Here is an 18332-nt window from a genome sequence, read left to right on the forward strand (position 1 = left end):
TTAGTCTGAAACATCCAGAAACACTGTAGACTACCAATTCGATCAGTTCCGGTAGCGCCCCAACATGACCCGGAAGAGAAGAACTTGCCCTCCCCTCTTTGACTGATGGTTCTTGTTGCCTGTCCCCTCTGTTGTCATTTAACAGAACTTTTTGGACTGCTGAAAGGGGTTGTGTTCTGAACGCTGGTTGGTGGAGACATTTAGACTATATTCTTGACCTACGTTGTCGCGTAATGCGTTTTATGACACGCCGCGTTAGCGCACCCGGAAGTGATCCGAGGCGCGGCGCGCAGCGCGTAACGTAAGCATAACAGGTCATGTGACTTGTTAATAAAACTTTTCATTGGTTCATTTTACTTTTGTTAATTTAATGATGAAAAGCTTGGTCATATGACCTAAAAATTACGCTTTTTATTATTTTCGAACAATATTTTTTTTTCAAACATATGTTATAATATTCCAGGCTAATGTACTTTCCCGGAAAATTTACAACTGTCTTGCAAGTAAAATATATTCCTTTTTCGAGAAAAAGGGCGTTTCTTCCTTCCATGACGGAGCCGTTGAGTAAAAGAGATTCGGCCTGCTGTCTTAGTCGCCGATACGCCTGATTATCAGATTCTTATCGATCACTTTATGTTACAGACATGAAAAACACAACTGCCCTTGACCATTTATCTTTACTGCGTTCCTACATATTATACCTTTTATCCGTCATGTAATTGGACTGCTTTATTTCACTTGCCTTTTACTGATTCGAAAACAGTCACTAAAAGTAAAAACTTTACAAATGAAAATACTACTACCGTGTTTTGTTTTAAAAACCTTTATTGTGAAAATGTCAGTATACAAATACGGGCCTATAACCACGTGGGCCGGCCACGGAGCAAACTCAAATCGTATATGATGAGGAGACATTTACACTGTAGAAGAACGTAACGAGCGGGCCATTAGGTGACAAGAACAAAGGTGTCTAACAGTTGCGGAATCGGTGGACGTACATTTTGTAATTAAAATACGACAGGGCCACTTACAATAACATTTTCTAGATATACATTTGCGGGCAAAGAGTTACGAGTCCCATTTATACCGGCGCCATTTTGGGCGAGGCCGGGCAGGTCCAAGATATAGTCAAAATGTCTCCACCAACCATCGGCCAGACCAGAACCCCTTTCGGCCCTTTATGTTACAAGATGGTGTCTTCCATTCAGAAAATATTGGTGGCAGCATTTTGAAAGGAAACAGAAACAGCCGTTCTCCTAGTGAGTTTCACATTGTTACATTTAGGAAGAATGTTGAAGAGTAGTATGTGGAAAATCTGAAGCCATTTTTCTACAAACTCTCAATCAGACTTGGATGGAAAAAAAAACCTGAAGAATGTACAAACTGAAAACCAATTTTTGTCTGTATAGCACCAACAGTAACGCTTGAGTCAGCTTTGTGTCAAGCCGCCATTTTCATTCAATCAATAGCGTCCCCCTGCACACATTCAGGGACCTGGTCGTGTCTTCAGATGAAACGCATTGTAGGAAAAGAAGCAGAAAGGAAAAGGAAAAAAGTTCCGCCGGACCTAGTGAAGCTGCAGCAGGTGCAAATAAGCTTCAGACAGTCTTACAAGCACTGCTCAGAACTCTCAACTGAGGCACTCAACATCCAGGACTTGCCATTCGGATCTTGGCGCCTTGTATTTTTGTTTTGTTTTTGATGGAGGGGAAAGAACAAAAAACAGACATTGAAAAAGGCTCAACAGTGCAGGGCGCCTTGTGCTGGTTCCGACCTATTCACACATCGGTCCGCTACTGACATCACCTCATAAACCAACGGGGCACCCCACGCCGACTTTCGGCGCAGCATTGTAGGATGGCCACACCAGTGCGGCAATTTGCTGGACACCACCTCGGTGCCATCCAGATCTCGACGCGTTCATTCATTCAATAGCGTCCCCCTGCACACATTCAGGGACCTGGTCGTGTCTTCAGAAGAAACGCATTGTAGGAAAAGAAGCAGAAAGGAAAAGGCAACAAGTTCCGCCGGACCTAGTGAAGCTGCAGCAGGTGCAAATAAGCTTCAGACAGTTCTACAAGCACTGCTCAGAAATCTCAACTGAGGCACTCAACATCCAGGACTTGCCATTCGGATCTTGGCGCCTTGTGCTGGTTCCGACCTATTCACACATCAGTCCACTACTGACATCACCTCATAAGCCAACGGGGCACCCCACGCCGACTTCCGGCGCAGCATTGTAGGATGGCCACACCAGTGCAGCCACTTGCTGGACACCACCTCGGTGCCATCCGGATCTCAGCGCGTTCGAGTCACTGTGCCGGAAGAGTGACCGGAACTCAGCTGAACACGCCGTCTTTCGGCGCAGCATTGTAGGATGGCCACACCAGTACGGCAATTTGCTGGACACCACCTCGGCGCCATCCGGATCTCGGCGCGTTCGAGTCACTGTACCGCAACAGTGACCGCAATTCAGCTGGACACGCCGTCTTTCGGCGCAGCATTGTAGGATGGCCACACCAGTGCGGCAATTTGCTGGACACCACCTCGGTGCCATCCGGATCTCGGCGCGTTGTGCTGCCTTCGGCCTATTCGCACATCGGTCCGCTACTGACGCCGCCTCACGTGCCAACGGATTTTCTACGCTTTTTGTAGCCCTATGTCGCATAACAGGTCATGTGACTTGTTTATAAAACTTTTCATTGGTTCATTTTACTTTTGGTTTCCTAAAGATGGAAGGCTTGGTCATATGACCTAAAAATAACACTTTTCATTGGTTTAGAACATTTTTTTTTCCCAAACGATGAAAGCCCCACCTTGTTTCTGGATCATTCAGACTGAAGCTGGCGTCAGCATGAGAGCACCACCATCTCTTGGCTCCGTCGTGGTCATTCCGCGAGCAATCATGTCAGCCGCTCCCCACCGGAAGCCTGCGGGAGTCGGGGGCCCCCAAGACTTTTACACAATCTTCACGGCTGAGGGGACGCTTTTCGAGAATGGAGCCCAAGCCCTAGCAGGCAAGCGTCCGACTTCCAAGGTGTCCCAGGGCCATTTCAGTGGACCAGGCCCAAAACCGAAGAGCCGTCCGCCATTTTGACAGCCATGTGGCAGCCGCCTATCGCTGCACTGCAAGAGTGGGAGCAACTCCACAACATGGTGAGCGAGACGCTGTGGCCGCAAGAGCGAGCGCAACTCAGCTAGATGGCCGCCACCTGGGGAGGCCCGTTCACGCCGCCTCCCCCCCCCCCCCCCCCCGGGCCGCCGCACGCCAATTTTCGGAGCAGCATTGTAGGATACCAAAACCAGTGCGGCAGTTTACTGGACATCACCTGGGTGCCTGTCGTACATGTTGTGTCAGCCATGTGACACTGGACACAGACCGCTACTGACGAGGCCTCCCCCCGCACCACCCGGGACGCCCCACGCTGTTTTTCTGTGCTGCATTGTAGGATCCCTAAACCAGTGCGGCACCCAGGCGACATCACCTGGGTGCCGTCCAGAACTCTGCACGTTGTGCTGCCTTGGGACTATTCGCACAACAGACCGCTACTGACGAGGCCTCCCCCCGCCCCACCCGGGACGCCCCACGCCAATTTTCGGAGCAGCATTGTAGGATCCCTAAACCAGTGCGGCACCCAGGCGACATCACCTGGGTGCCGTCCAGAACTCTGCACGTTGTGCTGCCTTGGGACTATTCGCACAAAAGACAGCTTCTAACCATTGTTGCTTTTTGTGTTAATAAATGTTTAAATGTTTTTAGTTTTTGTTCTGTTCATTATCGTTAAAAGTTAATAAAGTTTTATAACCTTAATTTGTTGGAGTGTTATCTATTTTTTGAAAAACGGGTGAATGGGGCCTTGAATCGGGTTATTGTCATGTGTGGGCTTTGGAAGTGTGCTGCTGCAGGATCGGACATTTCAAACTCAAATGCACGTTCTTTTTCTTACCTTTCCGAAGCATGGAGCGCAATAGCAGGCAGAGAAAGGGTGATGCACGTGTTGAACACTACCTGACCTGGCAAGTTGCTGGCAGTGCCCCCCCGCCCGCTCCTGAAAGAGGGCACACACACACCGCCGCCCCGAGTACTTCACAAATCTTTAAAAGACCATGCGCTTGTTCATGAGGCTTAAATGGTTTATCACCTCTTCTAGAACCCCTACATCGACCCTCTGATGTTTCATGGAAAAATTACCATGTAACACAATACCAAGCCCTGTCAGCTGAAACCCCCAAGGAATCGTGGGGCATATTATCAAGGGGGTTTATCTCCGCTTTTTTGGCTTTAAAAACCATGAAAGCGGAGATAAAATTATTTCCCTATTATCAAACTGTCGCTAACACCAGTTAGTGACACCTAAAAGGAGATAGCGACCATCTTGGGCCCGGCTTTGCATGTCAGTGATACTTATCACTAATGACATGCAAAGTGGCGTGCCAAGATGTTAGCGACTGGAAACAGTCCCTAACATCGCTACCTTCTATTACCAACTTTTGGAGATATTCGCGCTAAGCGCGAATATCTCCAAAATCTAACACCTGCCCTGAGCAGTTCTTAGCCATGTTATCCAATGGGAGGTGGATAACATGGCTAAGAGCATTAGGTCGATAATACATGAATATCGCTGACTTTTCTGCGATAATAGCAAGGTTTATCTGCGATAAAAATCGCCGATGTGCGGCGATAATTTTTGTCTCTAAACAAGTTATAGACAAAAATTATCGCTAGTTGTTCGTAATATGCCCCCGGGTTTTTGCTTGCAGAAATCGGGAGGCGGGAGACTAGCACTGAAATCAGTACTCACACGCCTGAATCAGGAGGATTGGCATGTCTGAATTCTCTACAGCTGGGGCCATAAACTACATCCGCAGGGGTAGGTGATAGCCTGGGACCAGCCTGGCATCTAAAATGGCTGCCGTGCACGACAAAATTGTGGCATTCGAAAAAAGGCAAGATGGCGCAGCCGCTGGAAGAGATATATCAACATATATCAGCCTCCTCAGCCACCCTCAGGAAACATAGCGGATTAGGATATGTCTCCCGCACCCCCTTATACCTAGTACTTTAATTAACGAAGCACAAAATGGCGAATTCCCGTTTCGCTACCAGTTTGCGGCCCAGTTCGCGGCCCGTGAAGCGCTTCTACCGTGAAAAATCATTTTTTTTTTATTTTCCCCACGGGACCCTTTAATAACCCCAACAACATTCCTAGGGGGTCAAGAGGGGGATACCTTGCCCCCTTTCATTAAATTCCCCCTTAGTTTTTCACCTTTTCTTCTCTCTCGATCCTACCGAGAGACAAGATGGCGGCCGCTCCGGACTGTCACGCAGCAAAAAAAAAAAAAAAGCTCACGCACAGCCGCTGGAAGAGATGTATCAACATATATCAGCCTCCTCACCCACCCTCAGGAAACATAGGGGATTAGGATACGTCTCCCGCACCCACTTATAACTAGTAATTTAATTTACGAAGCACAAAATGGCGAATTCCCGTTTCGCTACCAGTTCGCGGCCGCGCTTCTACCGTGAAAAATCATTTTTTTTTTATTTTCCCCACGGGACCCTTTAATAACCCCAACAACATTCCTAGGGGGTCAAGAGGGGGATACCTTGCCCCCTTTCATTAAATTCCCCCTTCGTTTTCCACCTCTTCTTCTCTCTCGATCCTACCGAGAGACAAGATGGCGTCCGCTCCGGACTGTTTAGAATGTTGACAGACACCGGAGAGCCAATCAGCTTTCTGCGCGCAAAGTTCCGATAAGCGAAAAGTAAGCGGACCGGATCGCTGCCCAGAGCGCTGTTACAGATATATATCTTGGTTTGAACGTTAATTTCTCAAAAACTACTGGAGCACATATATTGAGACCTAGCAAAGGCACATCGGGCTAACAGTCCCTACAATTTTGCCAAGTTTCGTGCAAATCCATTCAGCCGTTCGAGCTAAAAGTGAGTCCAACCGCCCTATGGAAAAATGAATGGGAAAAACGCGTTTTGGGACCCCCCTTTTTTCTCAGCCCCCCCTTGACGAAACCCCACCAAATTTTCAGGGGCTGCTCAGAAACAAAATGTGCCATTTTCCTGAAAATTTCAGCCGATTCCGTCCACAAACGCCAAAGTTATTAGACATAGAATTTTCAAAAGTCCCATAGGGAAAAAATTCTAACTATATATACCTACTGGCGATAGCCAGTAGGTAATATATATATATATATATATATATATATATATGTATATAAAAAGTAAATAAATAAAAAACTTTTTAAATTGTTTTAGACTTTTGCTTATATCTTCAAAGCAATAGACAATAATTCGCCACACACTTTAAATTAAGTATTTAAGCTAATATGCATAACTAATTTTTTTAAAAAATACGATAACAGATGACTTCATTTGAAGTAGACTACATAAAATTACGGGTGCCTTGGAAGATCTAATGTACTTTATTACAAACTAAATACTACACACACATTAATAAATACATACTGACTGGCAGACAGGAATGCCTATGATCCTCCTTACAGGGTCCTCTGGTCTCAGCTGGCAGGCAGATGATGCTCCATGATCCAGGGCGAGTGATCTTGATTCTCCTAGGTGATGTTCCTTCACCCAGAAGGGAGACTATCAGACCTTAGACCCCTTTCTTGGTCACTACAGGCAGAATTGTGCTGAGCTTCTTCGCACTGATGTACAGCTGCAGTTTGACAATTTACTTCACAGTCCATGATCAGTTTTATTCTAGGGCTCTCATCTGCGACAGGCTTCCTGTGTTCAGATATCATTCTGAGTCAAACAGCCCAGCTTTTTACTCCAGCTGTGCAGCAGCAGACATTATCTTAAAACATTGGCACTGGTTGTAACCATTTTTTTAAAAACTTACTTTATCTTTGAAACTGCTTGGCCACATGCTGAAATGGGTAGAGGCATCTATGAAACAGGCTGTCATGATGGTGTCATTAGTGATCCCATCAGTTCTTAAATAGCACGCCCTGCTCCTTTCAGTTCTCTTTCCCGTTCTGAAGAGTTGAAGGTATGTTAATACTTCTAATAGTCCCACAAGCGTATTCATATGTATATGTAGCTATTTATTATTACTATTAAGTCGAGTCTCCCATTCCTCACACGTAGCCAAAAGTAAAACTGTTTCTGCAGCTGCCAAATACAGAGCTTCGTGTACCATTACTGTTAGACCTGACACTTTTGGCAGGGTTACCTCCTAACATTTAGTTTTTTGGCCTCCTGTGTTTGCCCCATTTTCTGTTGGTTTTAGGACTCTGGGCACTTTACCACTGCTAATCAGTGCTAAAACGCATATGCTTTCCATGCAAATTATATTATGGATTGCTGTTTTCATGATTGGCTTATTTGATTTACTACGAAGTCCCTAGTAATATGCACAGTTGTGCGAAGGGCCTGTAAATCAAATGCTACTAGTGGGCCTGCAGCACAGGTTGTACCACCCACACAAGTATCCTTTCAAATGTGTCTCAGACCTGCCACTGCAATGTCTGCACATTTAGTTTTAAACTGCCATATCGATCTAGCTAGTGCACCCACCTGCCAGGCCCTTACATTCCTGTTTCTTACACGTAAGTCATCCCCTAAGGTAGGCCCAAGGTTCCCTCATGGGCAGGGTGCAGTGTATGTGAAAGGTAGTTTATGTGCTGGTGTGTTTTACATGTCCTAATAGTGAAATACTGTCCATTTTGTTTTTCACTATTGAAAGACTGACTTTCCCGTAGGTGATCATTTGAACTACCTTGTAACATTCTAGAAGTGTAACTTTCAATTGGGACAAGATAGAGAAATGGAGTTTAGGTTCCCTGAGCTTAGAATTTAATAACACATCTTTTAGTAAAGGTGGTTTATAAATTGTGGGTTTGAAAATGCCGCTTTTAGAAAGGAGAGAAAAAGGACAAGGGAACCCAACTCACTAAGGAGCCTGGGTGGGTAAATTATTGCCAGAAACAGTGGTTCCTGAGGAATAATAGAATCAATATAGATAATAAGGTGCATAATCGGTGACATAATTGTGACAGTATTTTACAAGGTTTCCAAGGTATTCCAAAAATTCGACCATTTAGCAACTCAATACATAATATACAGCAGCTCTAACAATATTAAGCACTGTATATGGTTCGCTTTCAACAAAAGAAAGTGAACCATTAACAGCGCGTATTATTGTATATAGCTGCTGAAATTCGAATCCAGCAGCACAGAGCAGCAGCTCCAGCTACAGAACGCTGAAATTAACAACCCCTTTCATGCGCAAACGAGAGATCAAATCAAGAATCAAAATTGATGGTTACGCCGCTCCTAATGGATCCTGCCAGCACTCGGCACTACCCAAAGTAAAAGGCTTCTCTGTTCCGCCACGCTATTCATTTAAACGGACCTCCAAAAGACCCCCTCTCAAATTCTACATTGAGCAGCCTTGATACAAGACACATACAGCCCTGATGACAGACCAGTGACTCCAGTCTGGTCTAGAAACGCGTCGGCAGTGTTGTTTGGGAGATACAAAGTATCATTGTTGTACAAAAGCTAGGACCGGCTGGTCCAGCATTAAAATATATATAAGTCATTTCATTATTTATATTCTATCATCCCAACCCCTAGTTTCTCTCATTCAGTGTTTGCAATTTTTGTGTTGTTTGTGATAAAAATGTTTGTATTATTTTTTCAATATTGTTTTATTTAATGTCTGATGTGAGAATACTTTCTAATGTGTGACATAATGGTTTCTAAATGTGTAAATAGTCTTTGCCTTTAATGTTTGTTAAAGTTTGTTTAGCCTTGTAAATATTTGCAATCAATGTCTTTTTTTGTCAGCAATTCTTTGAAAATATAAAAAATACAAAATGATTGACACAAAATAATGGTGTCTAGGGAAGCGACAATAAATTGGTTTCTTACCCTGTATCAAAAAAACGTATTGAGTCACTGTGGTTTGGGTACTTTGTGTTGTTCACTATTGATATTAGGTCTAACCCTCACCACATAAAGGACCTACCCCCTTTTGTTCCCAACTAGTGGGCCTGCAGCACAGGTTGTGCCACCCACACAAGTAGCCTTTCAAATGTGTCTCAGACCTGCCACTGCAATGTCTGTGCATTTAGTTTTAAACTGCCATATCGATCTAGCTAGTGCACCCACCTGGCAGGCCCTTACATTCCTGTTTCTTACATGTAAGTCATCCCCTAAGGTAGGCCAAAGGTTCCCTCATGGGCAGGGTGCAGTGTATGTGAAAGGTAGGTTATGTGCTGGTGTGTTTTACATGTCCTAATAGTGAAATACTGTCCATTTTGTTTTTCACTATTGAAAGACTGACTTTCCCGTAGGTGATCATTTGAACTGCCTTGTAACATTCTAGAAGTGTAACTTTCAATTGGTACAAGATAGAGAAATGGAGTTTAGGTTCCCTGAGCTCAAAATGTAATAACACATCTTTTAGTAAAGGTGGTTTATAAATTGTGGGTTTGAAAATGCCGCTTTTAGAAAGGAGAGAAAAAGGACAAGGGAACCCAACTCACTAAGGAGCCTGGGTGGGTAAATTATTGCCAGAAACAGTGGTTCCTGAGGAATAATAGAATCAATATAGATAATAAGGTGCACAATCGGTGACATAATTGTGACAGTATTTTACAAGGTTTCCAAGGTATTCCAAAAATTCGACCATTTAGCAACTCAATACATAATATACAGCAGCTCTAACAATATTAAGCACTGTATATGGTTCGCTTTCAACAAAAGAAAGTGAACCATTAACGGCGCGTATTATTGTATATAGCTGCTGTATATTATGTCATCAATATTTTAGGTTCCTGTTTCTCACTGGGGATACTACGCACATTTTTCTTTTTCGTTGTATGTAGAATTTTGTTTGTAAAATATAAAATATGATTGTATTAAACTAAAACCATAGGTGTATGTGGTTTCTTCGCCCTCAGACATCGTTTTAACCCTTCCATTGCGATTGTGCACCTTATTATCTATATTGATTCTATTACTCCATAGGAACCACTGTTTCTGACAATAGCTTTTAGAAAGTAGGCATTTTCTTGCTCAACCATCCGGTGTGCCTCTATCTGCTTGTGGATTCACCGTCTGGTTTTCGACTGACAATGGCTGCTTGTTCATACACTCCAAACACTCACGCAAAGGGAGATGAGGTGTGTCCTGCATATGCTGATGAGCCATCCTGGGCTAGAATAGTGAGTGGAGTTGTCACGGACATTTGAACAGGCTGCGGTTGCTCTTCACAATGGTGTCTCCTCTCCATGTAGTGTGGCTGGACCAAGGAGGTCAGAACTGGTTTTGCTGAGCCAGAGAGACTTTCTGAACCAAGACTTCAAAGGGAAAAAGGAATATACGTGTTCGATCTAAAACCCCAGATCTTTAGAACTCTTTTGGACTAAGGAACCTGCCAGGAAGAAGTGCTGGAAGCGCACCCTGGAGGAGTACTGCCCCTTTGCTGTGTGTTACTTTGTTGAGTTGGCCTCCAGTTGCTGCTTCTGACTTGGGCAGTAAATGGACTGGACTAAACTTTCTACATCTTATTGCCTGAGTTTCTCCAAGGGTTCGAAGTAAAGCTTACCCCCATTTAAGCAGTCTTCGGACTAGTAAAGACTTCAAGATCATCTGCTACCAGCACTGGGAACTGTGTGTTTTGTGCTGCTGCTCCATGACCTCAAAGCATAGCAGAGAGCATGGCCCGCTTCGTACCGCAAACCTGGTCTCACAGCCACCCAACAACCCCACCCAATGCTGCCACTGAGCCGCTAATAACACCTTGACCTAAGAGCACCGCACTGTGCACCATCACGCTTCACATCACCACCCTGGTATCCCCGACACTGCCACTCCTAGCCAACATCAACACCATTGCCTACACTGTGGCCTAAGGGCACCGCTTGTAAGTTACTCAATGCACCGTCCCGTCCCATGCTGCAGCCTTGGCCCACCAACGCCGGCTCCATTGATTCCAGATCGTCAACCGAAGCTGCTGCTTGTGGCATGACCTGTGGGCCCCGCACACCTCATTGCCCCGTCTCGCACTGCAGCCTTGGGTCCACCGACGACAGCGCTTCCCCAATGCCAATAACGCTGCCTGCCCCATGACCTGCAAGAACTGCGACAGGCACCCTCCCACTCCGCACTGCAGCCTTTGAATTACTGACACCGCTGGACGCCGTCACTGAGCACCAGCTTGCAGCGTGACCCGAGGGCACAGCATGTTACACTGCTCCACTTCACCACAGCTCCGACGCTGCAGACGCTCCTGACTTCAACCTCATGGAGTTCGATCTGCAATGCTTGTGACTTCAAGGGCCCGACAACAACTACAATGACTCCTCGACTGACGCCCGCCGATGCAGACACCTCTTCGAAACTCATCACATGGTTCAACAACACCCTTTATTTCCAAGGTACTGTTTGCAGGTATTCCTGACACTATAGCTGGCCCACGACCTAGCAGTCGGCCTGAATTGTTGGATTTGTTTGTTCACGATACCGTGATAGACTCGGACGGAGCAATTGACTTCAAGGAACTGCATTTTAAGTCTATTCTGGCAAAATTCATATCTTTACCATATGTTGGATTTTTATTGTTTGATCTTGTTTTACACAGATAAATATTGGCTATTTAAAAAAAAACTGGGATGGTGTCCTTTGGTAGTGTTTTCACTGTATTACTGTGTGTTTTATGTGCAAATGCTTTACACATTACCTCTGAGATTAGCCTGACTGCTCGTGCCAAGCTACCATGGGGGTGAGCAGGGGTTATTTTAGAAATGTAAACCCCTTACCCTGACTAGATAAAAGGGTGTCCCTACTTGGACAGGGTACAAACCTTACAACTAGAGTCCCCCATTTCCAACAATTACTTTGCACAATTGCTTGCCTCTTATATGGCAAGCCGTTTCCTGCCTATATGCATAGCCTTATCACTGCAGTTTTTTTCCAGCGAAAACGGTGTGTATCAGAACCTGCTCCTGAGAATGAAGTTCAGTCTTCTTTCTGCCACTTGAGAGACAGATGTATGGCCTCTCAGAGCAGTTATTTTAGTGGAAGTTTGCACACAGGACAAACAGAAAAGGTTTAGACCCCTCAGTGAGTCCCTAGACATGCTGCATGAAGGAAATAGGTGAGAAGTGCACCATTTCTCATCTGTCTAAGCCTGTGCTTGAGTTTCTGGGCTCGATACCTGGCTTTATCATCTTAGGTGGACACAATGGTATTTATGGAGTGATTGAACGCTGAAATGTGATCCATGTTATACCCAATTAAGGGAGCAGGGTTATCTGTGACCAGAGACGGTCCTCCATCTGTCTGAAAATTATGAGAAACACTCACACTATTAGATCTTTCTCCCACACTAATTCTCTCTGGTCAGGCGCTACGCTTAACCATGATATCACATATCTCCAAGCCTACGTGTTATAAAAAAAAGGGGGTGTAATCAATGCAAATATCATGTGGATTGAACATTGAATATTGAGTGACAGACGATGTTCAACTGGAATCAATGAAAAATGTGTTTTGAAGAAATTTGTGTTAATTGTGTTTTGTAGCGGTTTTTGAAAAATTGAAGGTGAGATACAGATTCAGTGCTCACTGGTATTCAGGTACACTGTTATTTGATACACATGATTCATATGACATTAGGGAGACTGGCAGCTCCAGGACCTTGTATATCACGATAAAGTTGAGGAAAACGTATTTTGAGATTTGAATTGAACAATAGTCAAATATGGTGTGTGCCACCCAATATAAGTTATTGGTTATACACATACCTGTGTGCCATGCCTACAACCCACTGCCTATGGTATAGGTAAGACACCCCTCTAGCTGAGTGCACTATACCACTGGTGAGGGTAGTTGCAGGAGCACTGTATCCCTAGTGTCCTTGTCTATTCTTCTGCAATGTGAGTGCAATAAAGCCATTAAGAGTATATGGGCTGGGAGTTTGTTATTACAAACTCCACAGCACCATAATGGCTATACTGAATTCTGGGAAGGTTGGTAGCAAACTTCTCAGCATAATAAACCCACACTGGCCATTGTGGGATTTATTATACAATGCTGTCATAAGGCATCTTAGAGATGCCCCCTGAAAAACAACTAGCCTCTGTTGGGTTCCCTGACTGGTAAACACCAGCCTGCCACTACCAGACAGGTTTCTGGACCCCTGGGTAGAGGGCTTCCACTATCTGGGTCCAGAAACAAAGCCCATCCTGGGCAGAGGTGTCATGCCACCTCCCCCAGAATGGACTGTGCCCACGAAAGGGGACGCTTCAAAGGCGGGTCGCCTTTGGACACTGTCTCTGTCTTTTGCTTCCCCCAGCAACTGGCTCCCACTGGTTCTGACCCCCACTTAGGTGGGAGAATCAGCAGGAAATCCAAGGTGAGGGAATAGAGTTTAAGCACACATCTCAGTCCCCTCCAACTTGAAGATGAGGGGACTCAGCCAATTAGGAAGAGTCTCATGCCCCCTCCCACGGGAGGGTAGCATTATAGGGGGTGTACCCACCCCAAGGAAGGAACCCATTGGTCCCAAACTGCCCACCCCTCTAACACCCCTAAATTTGGTGTTTAGGGGCGACCCTGAAACTTGCCTCCGCAGATTCCAGGAAGAAATAAGAAGGACCGAAGAGCTGTGCTGATCCCTGGAAGAAACCGAGGACATCAACTGACTTGGCCCCAGCCCTACTGGCCTGTCCCAACCACAACCTCCCTACAGCAAAGAAACCAGCGTGTCCTGCAGCAGCAGACCCCCAGAGCCCGTACGACCTGCCCTGTACTCAACTAACACTCTGTCGTCTGTAAGCTCCGGATTTGCTCAAATCAAAGACTAACTCTTGAAGTCTGGACTCTGTGATTCTATCCCACATTGCACCTGGCCGCCACAGCCCGATATCAAGTGGCCCCATACTCCAAAGAGGTCCCCCAGGCATCCTAAATTGGGATCCGGTGACCCCTGGCCTCCCACACTCTTCAAAATTAACTTGAAGCCCTTACTTGAAGGGTCCCCCCGACAGCGAACGACGGCGATAAGACAACTTCTCCTTTGACCTAAGCGGTCCAGGAAGTCTGACGGTTGCCGACTGCGACCAACCGCAGCCTAAGGAAACCGATGCCTAAGACACCTCAGCCCTCGATGCCTTCCCAGCCTTGGGTTGCCCAACCAACGGTCTCCAAGCATCCTCCCAGATCCCCAGTCGTGGGTCGCCTCTAAGAAGTCCTCCCAACCGAGCCTGCAACTTTCCAAAGCCAACGGACTCCATTGAAAAGCCCAGGGACCCGACGCCCGATTTACCTCCTGCACCCAGCCGCCTCGGCACCGCTGTCAGTGCAGTTCTTGTGTTGATTGTTGCCCCCTGCAGTGCCGATTGCAACCTTAGGAACTTTGCTCCCACACAAAAGTGGTCAACTTGCCAGCAGAGCCCAAGCAAAGGCCCCCCTTAGCTCATTGGCTATCCTTGGTCCCCTACACTCTGCACCCAGCTGCACTGTGCCGCTGGTGGTGTTAGTTAGATTGTCCACTTGGACCTTGGGGAACCTTGGTCTTAACCCGAAACCTCGTAAATCCAATACTTCCCTCCGAGTTCGACAACCATTGTTCCTCCCACAGGGACTCATAGTATGAGATTTTGGGTCTAGAAAGTTTTCTAAGTAGAACTGCTAATGTATGAGGAAAAGGGAGCACTAGTGTAACATATTCTTAAGTAATCAAAGAGTATTTACTGTATAATGCCAAGTATTCTGAAAAGTGATATCAACCTGTAACTGGTACAATACAAGAACAACTGCATTTTCTTGAACAGTCTTGCATCTGAAAGTACTTATTACTTACCTTCACCAGGTCCTGCTTGGTTCTAGAAATAACCTATAAGTATACCTTTTTTATACTTACCTAATTGGACTGAATTCTGTCTCTGAGTGTGTGACATCAGCCTTGATTGAGTGAATACAATAAATGCTTAACACACCCTCCTGAGAAGCCTAACTGCTCGACCAGGCTACCACAAATAGAAATGTCAGCGATAATCTCATTTAGCCTCTGCTATACCTCTGGGGATCCTCTGGCCCTTGTGCACACTATGCCTTAATTTGGTATAGTGTATGCAGAGCCAGCTTCCTACACTACTTCACAAACTTGTTAGATATCTTAACCTCCATATTACAATTGCCATAGCACATAATGCCCCTGTAATATAGCTGGTGAGCCATCCGTCAAGTTTGTGATGGTGTTCCCGTCCGCCAGATTCTAAATCTTTTGTTTCAGACCTCAAGTGCCGCCCTTTCATTAAGCCAGATTAGCATAACACACTTTATTGCCAGCTTCATAGAATGCAGATTTTTTTAAGCAACTAATTGAGCACTTATAACGTCAAAAGTTTGCACTGTGAACAAAATATACATTCAATAGCTAAACAATGATTCTTAGATGAGCAAAAAGACAACAATATTAACAAAAGATTTTTTTTTCCAGTGGAATAAAGCTGTCGAGTTGGCAAAAAATCATAATATGAAAGAAATCGGATCGCTGTTAGCTAAATATGCCTCCCATCTTTTGGAAAAAAATAAAACTCTTGATGCCATTGAACTCTATCGTAAAGCAAATCACTTCCTGGATGCTGCTCGGCTCATGTTTAAGGTATATTTTTGTACTGGGTACATTTCCTCTCATATTTTACAGCAGCATGGGGATGACTCACATATCATTTCTTGAGTGGTGTTACTACATATGCTTGGTGGTTAGTAAGGCAAAGGTGGGTGCAAACACCTTTTACTAGCATATTATGGAAACAAATTTGTGAAGGTGGTAATGTGTGACAAGAATGTTTATGCACCTTTAACCAGACAGACAGGATTTGAGGTACTGCGACTCTCCGGAACTATGTTACAGTAACACACCCCAATACCAGTAATACTTTGCAATAACGCAATAATAACACAGCAACATTATACAAGAAGCAATATAATACATTGTACCAACACAATGCATCAAAACTGCACAAAGGCACAAAAACAACACAAACCCGGGTCTCAAATACCACAACACCAATACAGAAAAACACACAACTAAATAATCTTATGTTGTTTTTTGATTTGTGCCTTTGCCCTGTTTTGTTGGTTTCTGGCATATAGTTGTGCTGTTGTGAAAGCATGCTGTATTGTCATTATAGTCTAATTGTACTAGTGTATTTGTTGTTTTGTTTTTCTCTTACTTTAGTGTGCTACTATGCTATCTTGCATTGTTCCGTTGTGTTGTTTGTGTTCTGCATTGTTTTGCTTTGTTTTTGCTTTGTGATTTTAGGTTGACTTGATATGCTGGTGTGGTGGTATGTTTTGTGCTTTTATGTTGCATTTTTGCACTTTGTTGTATTGTGGTTGTTGTATTGGAATCTGTTTTGGTTAATTTGTTTTGCTGTTTTCTGCCCTCTTATGAGTTGGTTTTGTTTTATTGCTTTGTGTAATGCTATTGTGCTGTTTAGATATGTAAATAAATACTGCTACATGGCCAGAAAAAAGTAGCACATTTCTTTTACGTTCCAGTGACAAACAACCATTTACCACTATCTATCACGGTTACAGACTGCCCCTTTGGCTCTTCAATCTTTTAGAGACCAGTCAGCCCAAATCTGTGCCAAAGACCATGCTTTAAATTACCACTTCCAGTGCTCATTTTATGTGATTCTGTGCTTGTGTGGTATTAAATTTAGAAAGGAAATATGGTGATGTGGCACTATATTTTCTTGTCCATATGTCGTTTGCATAGGCCTATGCTTTAATTACAGGTGAGCATTAAATCGTTTTCATAATTCCGAAGATTGATGGTTGATATCTGATAGACATCTAGCTGCAGATTCCCTACCTTTGGACTTCTGAGCGTCTGGCTGGATCCGGAAGATTTTTCTTCTCAGTAGCCCTGCGTGCCAGTAGGTGGCCTCGGTAGACTCCGCGTGACGTCGTTGGCATCCTGTTTGTCACCACTGTGACGTCCACATCGTCAACATAACCGCCACTCCGGCATGCTGATGTCGGTACTTTTTCTTTCCACGCCAGCCAGCGCAAATCTGTCGAAGAGAGCTGACTCCTTTTGGTGTTTGAATGTCTAGTAAGAAGACCTTGGGGTTCAAACTGTGCGCCGCCTGTCACTGCGCCATGTCGGTCACGGACCCCCACTTAGTGTGTCCCTGGTGTCTGGAGAGCGACCACGACACATAGTTGTGCTCTGATTGCCAGGCCATGGTGCCAAAGGCTTTAAGGGAGCAGTCCCTAAAGCTGATATCTGAAAGAAACAGGTTAGTATTAGATTCCTTACCTTAGAATATCCCCAGGCGTCAGACTGGATCCGGAAACTTTTGCGTAGCAGTACCCCTGCACGTCGGTAGGCGTCGTCTGCGGCTCCGCGTCCGTCGTCGGCGTCGTTGGCGCCGGGATGACGTCGCCGGAGTACTTAGACGCCGCCCTCGCGCACTGACGACAGTTCTTTTTTTCCTCGCCAGCTAGTACAGATCCGGAAAAGTGGTACCCCTTAGTCAATTTTTGACTAAACTTTTTCGATCATTTTTGATCCTTTTCGAAGTCTATCGACTCCGACGGTGCCGGTAGGGATGCCCGGGTTTAAACCCTGCGCCGACTGCGACCGACTGATGTCGGTTACGGACCCCCATCGCCGGTGTCTTCATTGCCTGGGCCTCAACCACGACGACAAGGCCTGCTGCGACTGCCGGGCCCCGATGTCTAAAGCGACTTGAGCTCCAGCAGTCGGCCCGCGCCGCTCGAGGTCCCGGTCCGCGAGGAGGTCGCGGGGTCGGAGCCACCATAGCTCCGGGAGTCGTCCTCGGTCTTTGGGCTCGAAGTCCTCAGGTAAGCACAAGAAGTCTAAGAGACGCCATCGCTCTTCCGACTCCCCCCCCCCCCCCCCCGGACGCTCGCGTGATGCGGCCGGGGGTTCGGGCGACACCACCCACGCGGCTCCGACGGCCGCGGGTGTTGCGGCCTGCTTCATACCTGTCGGTCCCTGGGCAGGACGCGAGGCCGGAGGAGATTGAGGCCTTCCTCATGACCATGAGGTCGCTCACTCCTCCGTCGGGCTCCGCAGCGCCTTCGGGGGCCCCAGCGGGTCGGTGACTTTGGTCCCGGCGCCGCAGGTCCCCACAGGATCCGGGTCCGGATCCGGGTAGTCGCCGGTCGACCTTACGACCTCGCCGGTGCCGGCCCCCAGGTGTAGGAGAGTAGGGTCTGCAATCCTATGATCACCCCAGAGTTTTGCTTTTTGCTTCACTGGTTTACGACTTTCCCTGGCTGTGGGCCTGCTAATCAG

The 18332-nt window shown here is 45.9% G+C and overlaps 1 protein-coding gene across 1 annotated transcript in view; it reads left to right on the forward strand.

Moving 5' to 3' along the window:
• The window catches only part of WDR35 (WD repeat domain 35), a 531383-nt gene that overhangs the window by 373076 nt on the left and 139975 nt on the right, over positions 1-18332 (forward strand). Inside the window, exon 24 of the mRNA XM_086926288.1 lies at positions 15492-15656. Within this exon, the coding sequence (XP_086782414.1) occupies positions 15492-15656 (165 nt within the window). The remainder of the gene's footprint in view (positions 1-15491; positions 15657-18332) is intronic.

Source organism: Lissotriton vulgaris, chromosome 6 (assembly GCF_964263255.1).
Source record: "Lissotriton vulgaris chromosome 6, aLisVul1.2, whole genome shotgun sequence".
Taxonomy (NCBI): Eukaryota; Metazoa; Chordata; class Amphibia; order Caudata; family Salamandridae; genus Lissotriton; species Lissotriton vulgaris.